The sequence below is a fragment of the Sorex araneus genome, chromosome 2 (genome assembly GCF_027595985.1).
Source record: "Sorex araneus isolate mSorAra2 chromosome 2, mSorAra2.pri, whole genome shotgun sequence".
Classification (NCBI taxonomy): domain Eukaryota; kingdom Metazoa; phylum Chordata; class Mammalia; order Eulipotyphla; family Soricidae; genus Sorex; species Sorex araneus.
In genome coordinates, this window is record NC_073303.1 from 119240939 (window position 1) to 119259474 (window position 18536).

The 18536-nt window shown below is 37.9% G+C and overlaps 1 protein-coding gene across 1 annotated transcript in view; it reads left to right on the forward strand.

The window, feature by feature from the left end:
- The window catches only part of RSPO2 (R-spondin 2), a 151086-nt gene extending 134355 nt beyond the window's left edge, over window positions 1-16731 (forward strand). Inside the window, exon 6 of the mRNA XM_004607672.2 lies at window positions 14824-16731. Within this exon, the coding sequence (XP_004607729.1) occupies window positions 14824-14933 (110 nt within the window). The 3' untranslated portion in view covers window positions 14934-16731. The remainder of the gene's footprint in view (window positions 1-14823) is intronic.
- The last annotated feature ends 1805 nt before the right edge of the window (window positions 16732-18536 follow it).

Below are 18536 nucleotides of genomic sequence, written 5' to 3' on the forward strand. Positions count from 1 at the left end.
AAAAGAATTCCCGAGGCTTCTTAATTCATCCTTTACCTTCTGAGTGGGATCAATCTTAGCTACAGACAGAAAGGGTCATCTAATTATTTTACATGATAAATAAGTAAAACTCATTTTAACTTTTGTAATGCATAAAAGAGTCATTCTTGCTGTGTTATTTAGCTTTCTTGATATAATGACATCTACTTTTTAAATAAGTGCCAAAATTTACAATACTGTTAATGATAAGGTTTTATGCATACAACTTTCTCCCACTCCACCCTCTTCCAGAGTGTACCCTTCCTGCACCTGGGTTCCCCTCCCAACCACCACCTACAACCTCTCCCACAACCATCCACTCCGTCACCCTTGGTAAACTCAGTTATTGTAGATCAGTGTTATCCTTGACCATTCGTTATAACTTTATTTTTTGACAAGAAACTTAGAAGGAGAAAATAGCTGCAGTTAGCTGGGGGCAAGAAAGCCTGGCCACACCCATGGGTGCTCAGGAGCTATTCCTGGCTCTGTTTCCTTATCAATTATTTTCCCTATAATTAAAACCTATTGTTGATGATTGGGTAGCTGACAAAGATTTTCTACTTAGCAAGGCATTTGTAAGATTTATAATTGTAGATAGAGACAGATTATTCTATTTATTTTTCTCATTCTTCAGGAATAGCAAGTAAGATATAGCCTTGATCATTCTGGTCTTGTATAATATCAGTGATGGTCCTAGCTTCTCATATCAATTTACTGATAAAGCCACTTAATACAATGTGAAGTATTTGAGGATTGTGGGAGTCTATGATTGAATGGAGTGTTAATCTGACCTTCTATTCACTGAAAAGATTATACTTCTTATACAACAGTGGTGATGAAAGAAAAGCATGGCGTAATGTATAAGGATAAAAATCTCTGGGACTAGGTTATACAGGTTCAAATCCCGGCACTACCACTTACTAGCTATTTCATTGTAAATTAACGTACCTCATTCTGAAAAACAAGAATAAGAAGAATATCAATTACATAGGAAAGATTTTAGTATAAAAATTAATATGTCTAACACTTAATGCCTAGAACACAGTGAATATAACATGTTGCTACTGCCAATGTGATCATTTCAAAGACATGCATAGAAAATACCTTTCTGAAAAACTTTTAAAAGATGCTTATTCCCACCGTCCAACCAATAATGTTTTAACATCCTTGATATTAATCTCACTTGAACTTGAGGAGTTCTTTAAAAATGTTCTAATTTGTAAAGTGCCTACTTGGACCTTGTTAGGAAAAAAATTCAAGCTTGATAATAGTTTTAATTTTTTTCAACTAGGGTTTTTAGATTATTTTTAAATCCCAACTTTTTAGTATTTCTACAAACCAAGCATCTTTTGCAACAGATTCCTATTAATTGAGCAAACTTAGATATTCCATAGTATAAAGCAAGTAACTGGTCAATAACCACAGGAAAAAATAGACTCTGTATAACTTGAGTGACATACAGCTCTTGAGTTGGAACTTAAGACAAGAGGCCCTTTTCTCAGGAATGCACATTCCTCCTGTGTAGAAGTGTGTCTGCTGCATGTTCCTCCAATGTAAAAGTGTGTCTGCTGCTTTCTTCCTGACATCACCAAGTCCAGCGTCTAGAGGAGAGAGCCCAGGCAGAAAGCAACTTGCTTCAGCTCACAATTTGGAAGCTTTTGCTCAGTTCACTTAAGTGCAACACAATCACTTTATTTTGAAAGGGTATCACCAAGCACTTCCTTCTTTATCCCAGTCTGGTCATTTCTGTCTTCTGCTCCTCCTATTTTCAGCAAAGATCTCTGATCTAGACTTTTGTATATGTTCAGCCTGGTACTGAAATTCTCTCTGAAGCTTAAAAAAATTCTGAATTTTTTCCCCTCCAAAGGATTTCATTCAAGAGTCAGTGTATGTCCAGGGAAGCTGCATTTAAAAATATTCCTCCTAATATATCACCATTTCTGTGAGCTAAAGTTACTCTCTAAGAATTTACAGAGGTGGTTGGTATTGTTTTAATCTTTTGTGGTATTGTCGCTCATTGAACTTCACTCATTGTGTGTCCCTTCCACCCTGGCCCATATACATGCACACACATATACATGCATTTGGTAAGCTAGTAGGAATTTTTCCCATTGCGTTTGCAGTGCTGAGGGTATATCTTTGTTAGTCCCCCCAGAGACTCTTGATAAATGAGGCTGGGGTTGGTCTTTTCCTTCACCCAGTGAAAGGAAGTATAACTGTGAGCAGTTGTGAAGTTTCATAGGTAGAGTAGATTTCTATTGCATTGATATTATTTGATCACAATATTTTCCTGTAGTTTTTGCTCTTTTTCTATGATTTCCTTTAGCTTTTCAAGTATTTTAAAGATGGTTTACAAGAAATTTTTGTCTAGCACATATAATTTCTCCTGCAATGGACTGTACTTTCTGTTTGTATTCCCTAGAAACCTGGGCATTTTATAGTATAGGTATGAGGTATTTAAATGTCTCAATTTTACAAGAAACTCTCTCCAACCCTTTCCTTAGCCTAGGACATATAGTTTAACCTAGAACACAATAGCCTCAACTAAGATATTTTGCCCGTTGTAGCAGCAAGTTTTTTTTCCTCCAATAATGAACTACCATAAGAGTTGGGTTGGAGTAAAGTATTTGAAAGGTCTGAAATTGTTGCAGAAGTGACTGAGAATGAGCTAATTAAGAAAAAATGGAACAATTAGTTAAAAACTGAACTGAGGTTGGAGACTAATGTTAGTATCATAACATATCAGAGACTAATGAATATTAGATAGTATAGGACTAATAACATATCAAGGCTGTATCATAACATATCAGAGAAATGGTACCAACATAACCTCATATTTTCTTTTCCAGAAAGACTAATGTAGATTATAACTGTAGATTATAGCTGCAGGGCTGGAGTGATAGCACAGCAGGTAGGTGTTTGCCTTACACGCAGCCGACCCGGGTTTGATTCCTCCACCCCTTTCGGAGAGCCGGGCAAGTTACCAAGAGTATCCCGCCCACACAGCAGAAACTGGCAAGCTAACCGTGGCATATTCAATATGCCAAAAACAATAACAAGAAGTCTCACAATGGAGATGTTACTGGTGCCCTCTCAAGCAAATCGATGAGCAACGGGACGACAGTGATGACAGTGACAGTGATATACTAAAATACTTCTGATCTCGGACTCCATGAACAGATTTTTGCAATGACAGGTCTAAACTTCTTCCAACATTCAACTGAAAAGAAGCATCCTGTTTTCTCATTTGCCTTTTGCCTAGGGCACACTGTTGGTACCAGACTGGAAATGTTAAAAGTATTGCATGACCCCAGGAAGTGGAGACTTTGTATGTCCTAACCCCTGGGAATAATTAGTGTGAGAAATGTAGATTGGAGGCCAGGCTCTTTGGGAAGCTAATGTGACCCAAGAGAACCCTGATATTGTGGAAGACCAAGGTGTTTTTCTTCAGTCTAGTATTTATTAATTTGTTTGCTCAGCAACTGTTCAAATTATCATGAGGTCAAAGTAATTTTGCTGGGCACAAGGGACCCAAGAGTATAGTGGAAAGTGTGCAGGCTTTATAATCTGCCAGATGTTGGTTTGAATAACTGCCGAACTATGTGATTTGGGGCTATTTACTTAACTTCTCTAAACATATTTCACCATCAGCAAAACTAAAATAATGCTTACCTTGTGAGTAATCATAAAAGGTTAGAAATAATACACAGGAGATACCTCATATGGTAGTTCTAAGTTCTTTTGCATTTGTGCGCTGGGTATTAGACCTAGAGCTTCACACACATTTTCTTCATCTCTCATAACAGTGCTGAAGCAGGCATCATCAATAATATTAACTTGGAAAAATGGAAAAAGATTCAGAGAAATTAGCTGGTCCAAGATCTTTAGCTTTTTAAAAATTATTATTAGTGAATCGCATACTTAACAAACTTTCATGCTTGCATTTCAGTCATACAATGATCGAGTACCCATCCCTCCACCAATGCCCATTCTTCACCACCACTGATGATCCCAGTATCCCTCCCCCCACCCCCACCCCATCCCCCCCAACCCACCCTGCCTCTGTGGCAGGCATTCCCTTTTGTTCTCTTTCCTTTTGGAAGCAATAGCACAGTGGGTACGGTGTTTGCCTTGCAATGCGACCTGGGCCAACCCAGGTTTGATTCCTCCATCCTTCTAGGAGAGCTCGGCAAGCTACTGAGAGTATCCCGTCTACATGGCAGAGCCTGGCAAGCTACCTGTGCATATTCAACATGCCAAAAAAAGTAACAACAAGTCTCACAATGGAGATGTTACTGGTGCCCGCTCAAGCAAATCTATGAGCAACGGGATGACAGTGATACAGTGATTAGTTATTCATGAGCTAGTAGCCATCAGATACAACTAGACTACTTCAGGGTGCAGAGGAGGGAATCCATTTATGGTCTTTCATGGACCCTATATATCCCTGTATATTATCCTGTGTGGACTCTTCACATGAGAACTTCCAGTTGTGTGCGTTGTAAGCTGGGATTGACAACCCATATGCTAACACATCCACCTCATAGAAAGCGTTGCTAATTTCCTTTCATTTATATGTATGTCTTTAGGCTCCATAGAAATAGTGTTAAATACAAATTAAATAAATGCTTACCATCATAAATACGATAGTTTCAAATACCATTTCTTGGACTTTATTTTTCATTTAGTTAATGGTTATTGATTGAATACCAAGAAGGGTATAAAATCCTCTTCTTCTAATGGAATTATCTTAAAAGATAGCTTCTGTTATAGAATGAAGTCAGCTGTGGAGAAACTCGAAATTCATCTCTGGCTATCCCATCACTCCTAATCAAATAAGAGCAGGTATAACACTTTCTCTGCTATTCTGATGTTTTTCTGACTTAATTTTGGACTTCCAAATGAACAGGATGGTTTCCCGAAAATTTTATTATTAGTACATTTAGATTAAGTAATTGCACAGCATTATGGAAGGACATGTATATGCTTATAGTTTTCACAATAGTTAAAACATGTTCATCGCTTCTCGGCCTTTTGGCTAAGATCAAGTGTAAAACATGTTCACAGCATGGCGTATATTAGGAAGCCCACTGACTCACTTACTCTACCTATAGGTGAATTGTACAAAGATTACACTAATGGGCAAAGAATTAATGCAATGTAAATTTATACAAAGTTTGAGTTAAATATGTTTCTAGTATTTAATGGCCTAAAAAGCTTTTTGAATTTTAACAAGTCTAATTCTTTCCTCAATATTACTCAGAAAAAATGTCAACTATCTTCTTGTGTGTCTCCCCTTTCTTGAAAATATCTTTGATTATATTTTTCTCTAGTGGTGCTCAAAGTGGTCCAAGTATATAAGAAAGACATATGTTGAAACTTCCGCTATACTAATCAGCTGATCAATTATCTTTCCTCACTTCACTTGCTTGCTTCTTATCTAAGCCATTTAGCTGAGTTGGGCTAGAGTAGGGTGGTCCTCAGTGCTGTGTGCTAGCTGCCTGTCTTCTCCAACATGGTCTAGTAACTGTGCCACGAGGGCTACAAGGTCAGAATTATTTGTCACAAGACATCAAATCTGTGTACACTCTATTTGTGACTCATAATTATTAAGTGAGCAAGAAAGCGCATGTTCGAGAGAGAGAGACCAAGAAAAGCTCTTTGCAGATTGTTTATCTTAAGCCCCCATTTCTAATAGGAAAATAGCAATCTGGGTCTAGCTTTTTCTTCTTAAAAATGGTTGTGAGGGGCTGGAGCGATAGCATAGCAGGCAGGGCGTTTGCCTTGCACGCGGCCAACCCGGGTTCAAATCCCAGCATCCCATATGGTCCCCTGAGCACCGCCAGGAGTAATTCCTGAGTGCATGAGCCAGGAGTAACCACTGTGCATTGCCAGGTGTGACCCAAAAACCAAAAAAAAAAAAAATGGTTGTGAGTGGGAGGGAATTAACAGAATCATCTTTTCTTATTAGCCCCTCAAACATTCATTTTATCTATATTTGGTTTTTGAGCCATACCCAGCAGTGCTCAGGTCTTACTCCTGGCTCTGTGCTCAGGAATCATTCTTGGTAAACTCTGGGATTATATAGGGTGCCTGGGATAGAACCTGGGTAGGCAGCATGCAAGGCAAATGCCCTACCTGCTGTACTATCATTCCAGTCTCTCAAGCATCTTTTTACTAATAGTGCAGTTATATTTTCCTTGTGATAAATTTTAATCTGCCAACCTACTTTTTAGCAACATTAGACTTTACCTTTAGCTAGAAATAAGGAGAAGTGGGCAGGGAAGATTTTAAATGGTCAAAAAGAAAGTTTTGAAAGCATTTCAGTTCTGTATCTTTTTTTTTTTTTTTAACCAAAACCTACAGTAAAGTGAATTATTGCCCCCTTGTGGGCAATACTTTATATGTATTTATTTTCCCTTACAAGTAGAATTGTGGAGTGTATTATTTTAGTCTCCACTTCCCTGAACTGTTTGCCTTTTATAATGAACATAAAGTTTTGTTTTGCTTGGATTTGAGGAACCAGGTATCTAAGACACTAAGTTAAACAAATCAGAGAATAAGACACGAAGACACTAAGTTAAACAAATCAGTTTCAAATAAGGAACAAACACAAATTGTATTTTTATTGTAATTATCCTTACAGCCTCCAATGAGTTGGTAAGGTCTCAGATGTATGGACTGTTCTCTAGGAGTTTTGTTATATACTCTAACATTTTGTTATAACAATGATGAACTTTAGATCTATAACAGGAGGCATTTAAAAAAAAAATGTTTGTGAATCGCCGGAGGTACAGTTGCAGACTTACAAACTTTCATGCTTGCATTTCAGTCATGCAATGGTCGAGTGCCCATCCCTCCACCAGTGCCCATTTTCCACCATCAATGGTCCCAGCATCCCTCCCACCACCCCCACTCAGTCCTCCCCCGACCCCGCCTTGTGGCAGCATTCCCTTTTGCTCTCTCTCCTTTCAGGTGTTGTGATTTGCAGTAGAGGTATTAAGTGGCCATTATATTCAGTCTATAGTCTACTTTCAGCCCGAATCTAACAGGAGGCATTTTTGAAACACCATATATAGGAGCCCTTAGTGGTGATAGAGTTTCAACTGATTTTCAGGGTTAGCTTTTGCTCCATTTTCATCATTCTGTACATGAAAAAGATTTTAAAACCAAATGAATTTCTTTCAATGACAGGTAACAGACACATGCCTAATGCTTATAAAACATTTGAAATCTCAAAAACAAAATAAGTCCTATTTGCTTTTTCTTTTTTTATAATAAAATGGCAAGCTTTTACATAGAACAGTATGCCAGTCAGGGGCCAGAGTGATAACGCAGCGGGGAGGGCGCTTATATGCACATGGCCAACTCAGATTCCTGCATCCCATATGATCTCCTGAACACCTCCACACTGATTCCTGAGTGCAGAGCCAGGAGTGACCCCTGAACATGACCTGGTATGCCCACTCCCCCCAAAAAAACAGGATCACAGTCAGAGTTGGCTTATTGAAATTAGTAGAAATACATATAGGTAAGGTGTTCTGAATGTCTCTCATAATTGTATTTTTAGAAAAGTTCATTTTCATTTCATTTTCAAAAAACTATTGTTAAGATAATGAGTTGACAATGATGTAGACATTTATAGTCTCAAGTACACAGTTACCTTATCTCACCACCACAAAGTGCCTTGAGATCCCCCTCCTGTACCCTGTGTCACATCCCCTCCATCTGCTCTCCATGTCCCCCAGTCTTGATTTGGGATGATCAGGACTACTAATCATCCTGTGAGAAGAACAGAAGCTTGCGAGTGATTTTCATCTGGTAGGTTTTTAAGGCACATACCTCTTTTATAAAGATGCAATGGATAAGTGTCTGCTTGGAAGTTTTTCAAGTTATAAAATGAAGCTTAATGTGTGCAGCAGAGTCCTCTTTTTAAAAAGGAGATCATTATATTTCAACCATTTAGAATTTATGGATTTATTTCCAGATTGTTTTTCTCAAAGAAAATGTGATCATGGTCATCAAGCTATCATTTGTGAGCTTGTTGATCCTTTAAAAAGTTATCTATGAGATATTTGAACAGAAAGAGTGTAACCTCTTCAAAAAACAGATGCTAGTAAAACTCAAGACAAAGGGGACATGCATATTGATTCTCAGTGACACATACCATCAAAGAAATATGTGGATATTATGCAATGATACCTCAAGAACCTTTAAGTGAAGAGCCCAAAATAGATTTATATGCTTTAACTCATTTTAGGTCACTCATTCCTCTTATTCCTTTGATTGCCTAGATTGTATAAAATAACCATCCTTATGTTATTCTGAACTGCTGTAAACAGTGTGGAGAATTTTCTTGTAGACTACATAGAAAAAAATTGGTAAATCCCATGTACCCTCTTCATATTTGCCTTCTTGCACTGCTTTCTAGAAAAATGAAGCTTGGTAAATTAACACTGATTTTTCTAAGTGCCTGAAGTGTTTATATTGGTGATTCTTAAGCTTTTTATATATTGGATCTGACTATGACTGAACAATTAACAATATTTTTACCACCAGAGTAAGAAAACTTTAAGATTTTTTTCTTATACTTATTTACAACAAATTTTAGGGAATTGTTTATATAAATATCATACTCTTAGGAATAAATTAAATTGCCACATCTTAAAATACAAAATACTTGGGGGCTGGAGCAATAGCACAGTGGGTAGGGCGTTTGCCTTGCACGCAGCCGATCTGGGTTCGATTCCCAGCATCCCATATGGTCCCCTGAGCACTGCCAGGAGTAATTCCTGAGTGCAGAGCCAGGAGTAACCCCTGTGTATCGCTGGGCGTGACCCAAAACCAAAAAAAAAAATACAAAATACTACTTATTTGAAAATGCACTTTGTTTTTAATAATGAAAAGTCATAAAAAGGCCATTTAGGTAATTTACATTTTTTAAGAATTTTAATCATATCTGTGCATAAATATCTGTCCAAGTTTAAATTATTTTCCTGGCTTGAGTCAAAAATTATATTTTTAATGCTTTAGGTACTTTAACTTTTAAGAATCTTTGTAGAGGCATTTTTCAGTGTTAATTGTGAGATTTGACTGTGTAAATAAAGTAAATGTTATCAATATAGTGAAGCCCAGTTTCAAGTCAGAAATTGCAAACAGTAAAATTTAGTATTAATTCTGGCTTCAGGTGACTAATTCCAGTGGTATTTAGTTAGTTACATTTGTCTTCACTGCAGCTTACTTTCCAGTTTGTGTGTTTACATGGAAGAAAAAAATTGTTGTGTTGTTGTTTTTTATAGTCACAGCTACAAAATTTTTCTTTTGCTTATTGAATTTGCCATTATTGAGTCTTTCTTAAAACATCTAATAATTATAATAGAAACCCTAGATGACCTTTGTTCCATATTGATACTTAAGTTCATTGTTCCTGTGATGAAAAGACTCTTACCTAAGGCTGGTAAGAGCAAATGCCACTCTGAAGTCCTTTGAATATGGTAGTTTATGAGAGAGGGAAATTTATGTCTGACTGTGTCGGTATTTTCACAGCTTCATGTAATTTGAGGGTCTGCTTGATATCTCAGTTCAAAATAATCTATTTCTTCTGATTCTAATAGCAGTAATCTACAGCTGGACATTAGTATTTCCAGAAGGGACAATTCACTTTGCTCTACAGAAAAGTTGATATGACAGACATCCTGTTGGACCATTTCCACATGTGTGAAAATCAACATAATTACATTGGTTAGAGTGTGGCTTTGATAGTATCTCTGACTTTGCTCATTTTGATGATAATCCTGTTGTGCTAGTGATATTTTACACATCTTTCATCCTAGGAACACAACTCTTTTGCATAATCTCTCTCTTTCTCTCTCATACACACACACACAACTTCTAAGTGAAAGATTATTATAAACTCTTCATTCAGTGTAGAAACTAAAAGACATAAGTAAATATCTCACCAGATATCTGAGTTGCAAAACTACCTTGCCAGCAGAGCTCTTCCTTAGACAGGAAGCCCTTTTCTGTTAAGCATGGCGTTTTCTTGCAAAATGGTAATAGCTAGACCAATCTTCTTGTAAGAATGTGTATGGTGCAAAAAAGACCTTCTTGGTAGATCGCATATTGTTCCTAATCTTGAAGAGATTGACTCAATAAGGGTTTGTCATCACTGCATTCTGAAAGCACTCCAGGAAATCACAGGTAGGATTTGCCATCAGTGCTCAACAAAGCTGGAAGCTGCCAATCTCTGCACGAAGCTCCAAACCTTTTTTTTGTGTGTGTGCTATGGGAATTTAATTTTCAAATATTCTCTCGTGATCTATAAAAAATAAAAAGTTAAATCTATGACTTGCTCTCTGGGTGACTAGGTTCATATGCTACTTTAAGTGGACAGGGTGAATAAACTTGAAAATAGAAAGAAATCTGAAGTCTGGAAGTCATTCTCCATCTCATCTTATACCTGTAGATGTAACAAGGTAAACAGAAGCACAACTTTACCTGATTTTATGTCCAAACTAACTTGTTTTTAAATAGATAGGTAAGAACAAGAGTATATATTTTTGTTAAATTTAATATTACTGGTTTCATGTTTAAAAAAATCTTAGGGATTTAAAAGTATGTACAAGACCCCTTTAATACCTTATGTTAGATTCTCACTGTATCACTGTCAGTCATCCTGTTCATTGTTTATCAATTTACTTGAGCGGGTGCCAGTAATGTCTCCATTCATCTCAGCCCTGAGATTTTAGCAGCCTCTCCTTACTCATCTTTCCCAGTGATTGGAGGCTCTTTCAGGATCAGTGGAATGAGACCTGTTACTATTACTGTTTTTGGCATATCGAATACACCACGGGGAGCTTGCCAGGCTCTGCTGTGAGGGCAGGATACTCTTGGTAGTTTGCTGAGTTCTCCAAGAGGCATATATATATTTTTTTCCTCTATGATTTTATGGAAAATTGGTAGGGAATGTCTTGTGATGTGTTGCAGCTGTGCAGTCCAGTAATATGTTCACTCATGCGTGAGGCTCAGACCAAGTGTGTGGAAAGCGGCCGGGAGTGTGGCGGTGTTGGGTAGTGGAGGATGGCTGCCCAGGCTGGGTTCCTTGGGGCAGGGATGGCACTCAACCACCTCCCTCAGGGATGCCCCAAGTGAAAACAGCCTGACACAGAGTCTGATTGCATGGTTATGGGGGCCTCGTTTTCTGCTCCCTTCCAGGAGAAGCAGCTGTGAGTTCTGGACAGTGGCCAATGAGGAGATTATCTGGCACCAGCAGGAGGTGGCTTATGGTGTGACCCCTGGGTTGCTGGAGGCTGGGTGAAGCAGGCAGAGGATCTCTGCTCCTGGGTCCTGATGAGCCCAGAATCCAAGATCACAAAGTTTTGCATTACCTGGGTTCAGTGGGACTTCACTCGTGTGAGGCTCAGCCTGAGCATGTGGAAAGCAGCCTGGAGCCTGTCCGAAGTTGTGTAGTGGAGGTCAGCTGCCAGGGCTGGGACCCTTGGGGTGGGGGGGGCTCTCACTCATTCCCCCTGGGGTGACCCAAGTGAAAACAACCTGGTGCGGAGTCCGGTGGCATGGTTATGGGGGCCTGATTTTATGCTCCCTTCTGGGAGAAGCAGCTGCGAGTTCAGCCCGAGCCTCACACATGAGCAAAGTCCCATGGAACCCAGGTAATGCGGAACTTTACAGAACTTACGTTACATTATGTTTTAATATTCTTTTATTATTTTAAGTTGGGCTCAATGTCGAAACAGCCTATTAACCACAAAATATTTTCAGTTAATTTAGGCCTCTCTGTGGTCAAACCTTGGCTGATCATCTTAATTCTTCACTATTTGAAAAATATCCTACACAAGAAATGGGGCTGAAAAAAATTTTAAAACCAAGCAATGAACCAATCACATAGAAATGTCATTCAAAAGAAATTTCTGAGGAAAAAGGGTTGTAATTGAGTTTCCTCAAACATCTCTAGTTAGAACTGGTACCATATGAGTTTTGCCAATGGAACAATTGTACAATTTGAAAACTTTGTAAGTTTTCAAAAGGATTGCTGAATTTTGGCCATGATATGAATTGTTTTTATACAATCATTGAGTCACTTCCTTATATTATTATTCCTTATCCCTTCTTTACTGATATTAGAAAACCCAGAGACCATAATATTGACAGTGAGATTTGAGTAATGTATTAGGTAAAACTTAGGGAAATGTATTAGGTAAAACTCTTAAGATGAGCTTTCAGTCATTTAGCATAGATTTGCAATTAGTGAAAGTAGTACACATTTTATGTTAGGCTGCATAATTTATGTAAGAATTGAAAGAGTAAATGGAAAGTTCTTTAATATTCAGTGTATTTCTATCTTAACAAAACACATTATAAATCTGATCATAGGAGTAGTATATTTTTATTCACCTGATTTTTGATTTGCTTCGAAAAGAAACTCCAGGCTTTAAATAAATCCATTTAGATAATGTGGCCTGTGACGACTGGGTGGAGTAATGTTGGGCCACACCCAACTGTGCTCAGGGCTTACATCCTAGGCAGTGCCCAGGGGATCAAAAGAGGTGTCTGGAACTGAATCAGGGTCTATTGCATGCAAGCCAGGTGCTTTGACCTCTCTACGGTCTCTCCAACTCAGAAATGATTTTTTTATTAAGAATTTTATTTTGTTGTGTAGAGAAAATATAGCACTAAGAAAACCTCCATGAAAGTTTAATTGAAGCTTCTTTTTAAAAATTCCTTTTTATGCAAAGTATCTCATCTTTAACTTTGTAAACTGTGCTTCAGTAAAATTATAATGTAGTTGTAACTTTACTGCTTCTTTGATTAATGATGACTTTACGGCTTCCCTGGGTGGCACCAACTACGTTTAAAAATGGCAAAATGCCATTATAACATTAATGCCAGAATTTAATGAGAACCACCAGCTAACTTCAAGGACCTTCATAATTCTTTCATAATTTAATATGAGGGCATGATCACATTCTGATTATTGTACAGTGGTGTCTTCTTAAGGAGTTAACTTTAAAAAAAATGTTATCATAAAAAAAGTATTCTTAGTAAACACTTCTTGAATATCCACTCTATCAGCCACATGCCAGAGTCTTAATAGTAAGGCTGTTTTCTATTCTTAAACAAAACAAACTCTGATCAGAAAGACAAAATGAACAACACCTTCTTTATTCAGAAATCTCCTGGTCTTTCAAACTAGTGTGACTCTCATTTCTTGAGTCCTGTATCTATGTTCCTAACTTCTGGTTTGTTTCTTTCTTATCACAGCTTCCTTTTCTATTCTCTGTATTGAAAAACTGATCACCTATGTTCCTGTAATAAAAGGATCTGGGATTTTGAGTTCTTAGATGGGGGAAGGTTGGAAAGAAAAGAGGAGAACTGAATGTTCTATTTGTGCTACTAAGTACTGCAGTGTCTAATATGTATGACAACAGAAAAGAAAACTTAAGTTTTGTAGAACTAGATAATAAAATTAAGAGTAGGAAATATGAGAAGAACAGCTGACAGTAGGATTATTATAGATTGAGTAAGAACCTTCTTTGGGCTGAAACAATATTTCAGCAGATAGAGTTGGCCTTGCATATGGCCAACCCAGGTTTGATCTCTGATACCCCATATGATCGCCGCAGCATGCCAGAGGTGATCCCTGAGCACAGACCCAGGAGTAATCCCTGATCACTGGTAAGTGTGGCTCAAACTAAAAAGCAGAAATGATCATCTTAAACTGAAGGTATAATGCAATGACTTACATACTATAAAATATAGGTGCTCTTTAAGCTCATTTCTGTTCTCAAAATTCCATGATTGCTTTGTGTTTAGAACCTCAAGAGGGTGATTAGACCTAAAGAACATGCCTATGTTTCTTACTCATTTTTTTCTAAAAAACTTATACATGCTTGCTGAGAAATGTTAAAGATAAAGACTGAGTACCATGACCACACAGGTAACAAGTAAAACAAGCAGGGGAAATTGCATTTAAAACCTGATGGAGGAAAACCTCAACTACCCAGTCTGTGATTTGGGCTACCTAGTAACAAGGAAAAAAGGAGAAATAGAATAACATGGTGAAGTTTTTTTTCTGGTAGTAATATTGTACCACTCTGGAGGGATGCTGGGGGAGGAGGAAGCAGTTTTTTCTTCCCCTATTAATAAAAACACTTCATAAGAACATAAACTAGTGAGTGTAGATGAGAAACCTCATGCCACCTAATGAATGATGCCTTCAAGAATTTTTATAGAAAATAAAGAACTCTTCTACATATGTCCTACCTTCATCCTTGGAGAACATGTATGGAATTAGGTTAAAAGCAGGACATTTTCCCCCATAGGACTGGGAGAGGGGTTTTGAAATTTCTGGTATATTTACTGTAGATAGATGCTTATTTTCTTTCAGCCCACTGACATGTGGAGTAGGAGAATGATGTAAAGATGGCTAATAAAGAACCACATTGTTAAAAGTAGGAGGGGACAAATGGAATTTTGGGGGCAGGATGATATTTGCAAGACTGATCAGGCCTCTGGGAGGTTTTTAAATATGCCAGTTCTCTGTAACAGGAAGATCAGTCTGTTTTAGACAGCATATCCAATTTAGGAAATTATTATTATTCCGTCAAAATTAATGTGAACAATTTTCTCTTTGAGACTGCTTTTTCATAGGTGATGTTTTCCAGATGGGCTTTGTGTAAAACTATTAATGTTTTGTGTTTTCATTTCTTCAGAAAGAGTCTCTCTTTCTCTTTATTTTTTCTTTGACATTGTCTTCATTTCTTTCTCCGCCCCTCCCCCACACTCTAGGGAAGAGAACACGGAAAGTGAAGAAGAACAAGAAGAAGAAAAGGAAGCTGATAGAAAGGGCGCAGGAGCAACACAGTGTCTTCTTAGCCACAGACAGAGCAAACCAGTAAAAAATGAAAGACACAGAAGGTGGACCTGGGGAGGGGGGTGTGTTTTGCAAAAGTGCACAAAGCTACTCTCCATTTATGGACACTGGTGGGCGGCCTTTCGATGGCCCTGACCAGCATCTGTTCCCACTAACCTTGTGAGAGGCAGACCCACAGGGGTGGGCTCTGTTATTTATGCTTTGATTTGCATCTGGAGACTGTGAAGACAGGAATTTGTGACCTGAGACCATAGAAGCAGGAGTATGTGGACAGCTTGTGACTTAACTTTGTGGGAGCCAGAGATTCATCCCTGGCACTGCAGAGAGACAAGAGGTGCGGGACCACCACTGGAGAACGGACCTATGCATATTTGTGTCAAAGAAGATGCTGGGCAGGCAAAGTGCTATTTCACTGGGGACCATGGCTCTCACATTGTGCGTTTTCGAAGATCAGTGTAGGTGGATATCTGCTTAGTGTCACCCCGCATGGTTCTCAGCAGCTGTTACCTTTGAAATATTTGGGGATGAAACTGCTTTTTGCTGGGGAAATTCTACAGGGACCCCTGCTCAGTTTCACAGCAACTCTAATATGTATATAGTCTGTGGGGATTCCACCTAGCCCTCCAATCTCCTGTATATTTATGCTTTCATATGTGTACTAAGTCATACCTAATTAATATTATGTCACTGTGTCTAGTGGTTCCTAACCATTGTCTGGTACCTGCACTAGATTTTGAGAGTTGACAAATGTTTTGTTACCCCCCCCTTAAACTTTTCTTTATGGACTTATTTCTCATTGTAAAGATAGGATAAACTAGTTTGTATATAGTCAAATGGCCAGAGTCAAAGATTTTGAATATCAATAGTGCTTTCCCTCCATCCTCGCAGATAAAGCAGCATGCAGTAACTAGCAGTCAAAAAGACCAACCTCCCTCTGAGTATAGATGTGATGACTTCATGAAACATGAGAAACTATATGGTCACTCGGAATACTCATACAGTTTCGCAAGCTAAGACTTTCAAACCCTTTCAGATATATACATATGCTATATATGTGTATACATATGCTCTTCTTGTGTATGTATAGACATATACACAAAGCATTCCCTGATTTATAATGACAGAGTAGTTATCTACTATTCTTGGGTCACTATAGAAGTTAACCCCATTAGACCATGCATAGATTTGAGCAAAAGGATGAATTCCTACAACTGCCAGTTCAGATTTCAATAGTTCTCCATTGAGTCAAAAATCCATTTCATAAACTAGGGAAAAAGAAATACTATGGAGACTTTCCAGAGGATTTTAAAAGCAGTTGTTTCAAAAACACCCTTATCCATTTGGGGGCACTGGTACTCAGAGTGTTATGAATGAGCTTCTTCTAGAGTATCTTTATTTTATTTTATTTTTTGGCTGATCCAGAAACCTAGAACAAGACATGGTCGTAGATTTTGAGGAAACAACCAAAGCAAGGTAAAGTTTTGTTGTTTTTTTTTTCTCACCTTGCATTGGCAAACTACCTCTTAGGCATTTTTTGTTTAACTTTTGAGTCAATAGCATCTTCCCCATAAATGTAAATGTCACATGCATCCTTATGAAAATATTATTGCTATGAGATAATAAGCCATATATGAATGTTGTATACAACTTTAGGGTTTGCATTTAACCCTAAAGTGTTTGCCACCTTTCACGTCTAAATACACTATATACATATTTACTAAGTGGAGAGGTGTCTCCTTTATATAGTGCTTCATCATTAATAAGTCAGTACCTGTTCTGTTTCTGGGATGTTCTTTTTTGTGCATTAAAAATCTTTAAAATTATTTCTTGTGGAAAATTTCTTTCAAACATGCGTTCTAGAGGAGAAAAGCAATTCTTTACCTATTTTACGCTCCCTCCCAAATGATTTTAAATATAAAATTTTAATGGTAACTGTGTCTAGGACTAACTAGATGTAAATTATACTATGGTGCAATATTGCCTAAGGAGAAAGGACTTGCAAGGCAGACTTCTTAGGGACTAGTGGGAAGACATTTCCTCCTTGCAGCTTTGTTTCCTTCTCTGTGAAACAAGATTATGATAAATTGTCACCTACCTGTAAGACTGTTTGGGAACTGAATTCAGTAAAATGTGTCAAATATGGTAAATACAACATAGTACATACTAAATCCTATACAAGTTGTTAGCTATTATTCAAATTAATTATGTCTCACTCTAAATATTTAAATTTCCAAAAGTATCAGTCCTCTTCAATCTACTACCTGGACATTATTTGATCAAACTTATATTCTTGGAGGAATCTGTATATTCATACCTGATTTTTTTTCACATTTGATATTCATTTTATTCCACCTAAGTATAATTTAATGCAAATAAAGGTTTATTTCTCTTGGTCACAGGAAATGGGTAGAAGTCTTAGAAACACAGAACAATTTCACTTCCCACCTTCTCAGACACACAAAGTTGTACTTTGGTGGTTATCCTAGAGAAAAAGACTGATATTTACATTGCAACAACTGACACGTATCAGCCTTCTGTGGAGATTTTAGCATTGTTGGAATGCCTAGATGGAAGTTAAAAGCTGTTGAGCACAATGAGACAGTGACAATGGGTGTCAGGTACCAAGCATGGAAGAAATCCTAGATTTGAAATGGGGTTGGGCAGAGACCCCACAGGAAGAAATGGTCTAGGACTTACCTGGCAAGGCACCAAGTCCTGCCACAGCAGAGGAAGAATCTACCACCACAGGTTCAGACTGACCCAGGGTGGAAGAGAGAATGAAGGAATGCTGTAGGAAGCAGTTTTCTTTGGAATGATAGATGCCCTGGCTTCAGCTTTTGTGCAAACTTCACCCCAGTTGTCAACAGTAGAAAGTTTGTTTAAAAGAACTAGAATCACCAACTAGAATCACACCAGTCTCTGCTACTGATTTCTAAGCCTACTATTTTAAAGAAAAAATACAACACAGAGATAATGCAGTCTAATTAACAACATCAGGGTAGTTACCCAAACATCATTTTGTGGTTTTGGTACAAATAGCTATACCATAAATACATGATAATTCCATGTTTCAAAATGCAGTAGTAACCCTGTAAATGTGTTTGACCAACCTCATTAACCTCTGTCTTTGAAAATGTATAACCATCACACTTGTACAGTTGATCCCATTCCCTCTTTTGTGAGATCTTCCCCCTTTATTTCTTCAGTATTATTTCCTTCCAACTTAAGGTTTTCATTTCTCCAAAGTCTTTATTGACCCAAATCCTAAAAAGGTAGCTCCCGTTAATAGATGGCTGTGATCTTCCATATCCATCTGTGTCTTCATCATAATTTTCTCTCCCCAGCACTGTATTGAAATTGTTCTGACAATCACAATCATAGTAATGACATTCTTTGCTAAATACAATGGAACTTTTATTTGCTTTTGTACTTTTTATATGTGTTCTATGCTCTGTGTCTACCTAGTTGGATTTTTTTTGTGTCCCCTTTTAGAGTTTTGGGGCTGGAGTGATAGCACAGTGGGTAGAGCGTTTGCTTTGCACGAGGCTGACCCCGGTTCAATTCCCAGCATCCCATATGGTCCCCCAGCACTGCCAGGAATAATTCCTGAGTGCAGAGCCAGGAGTAC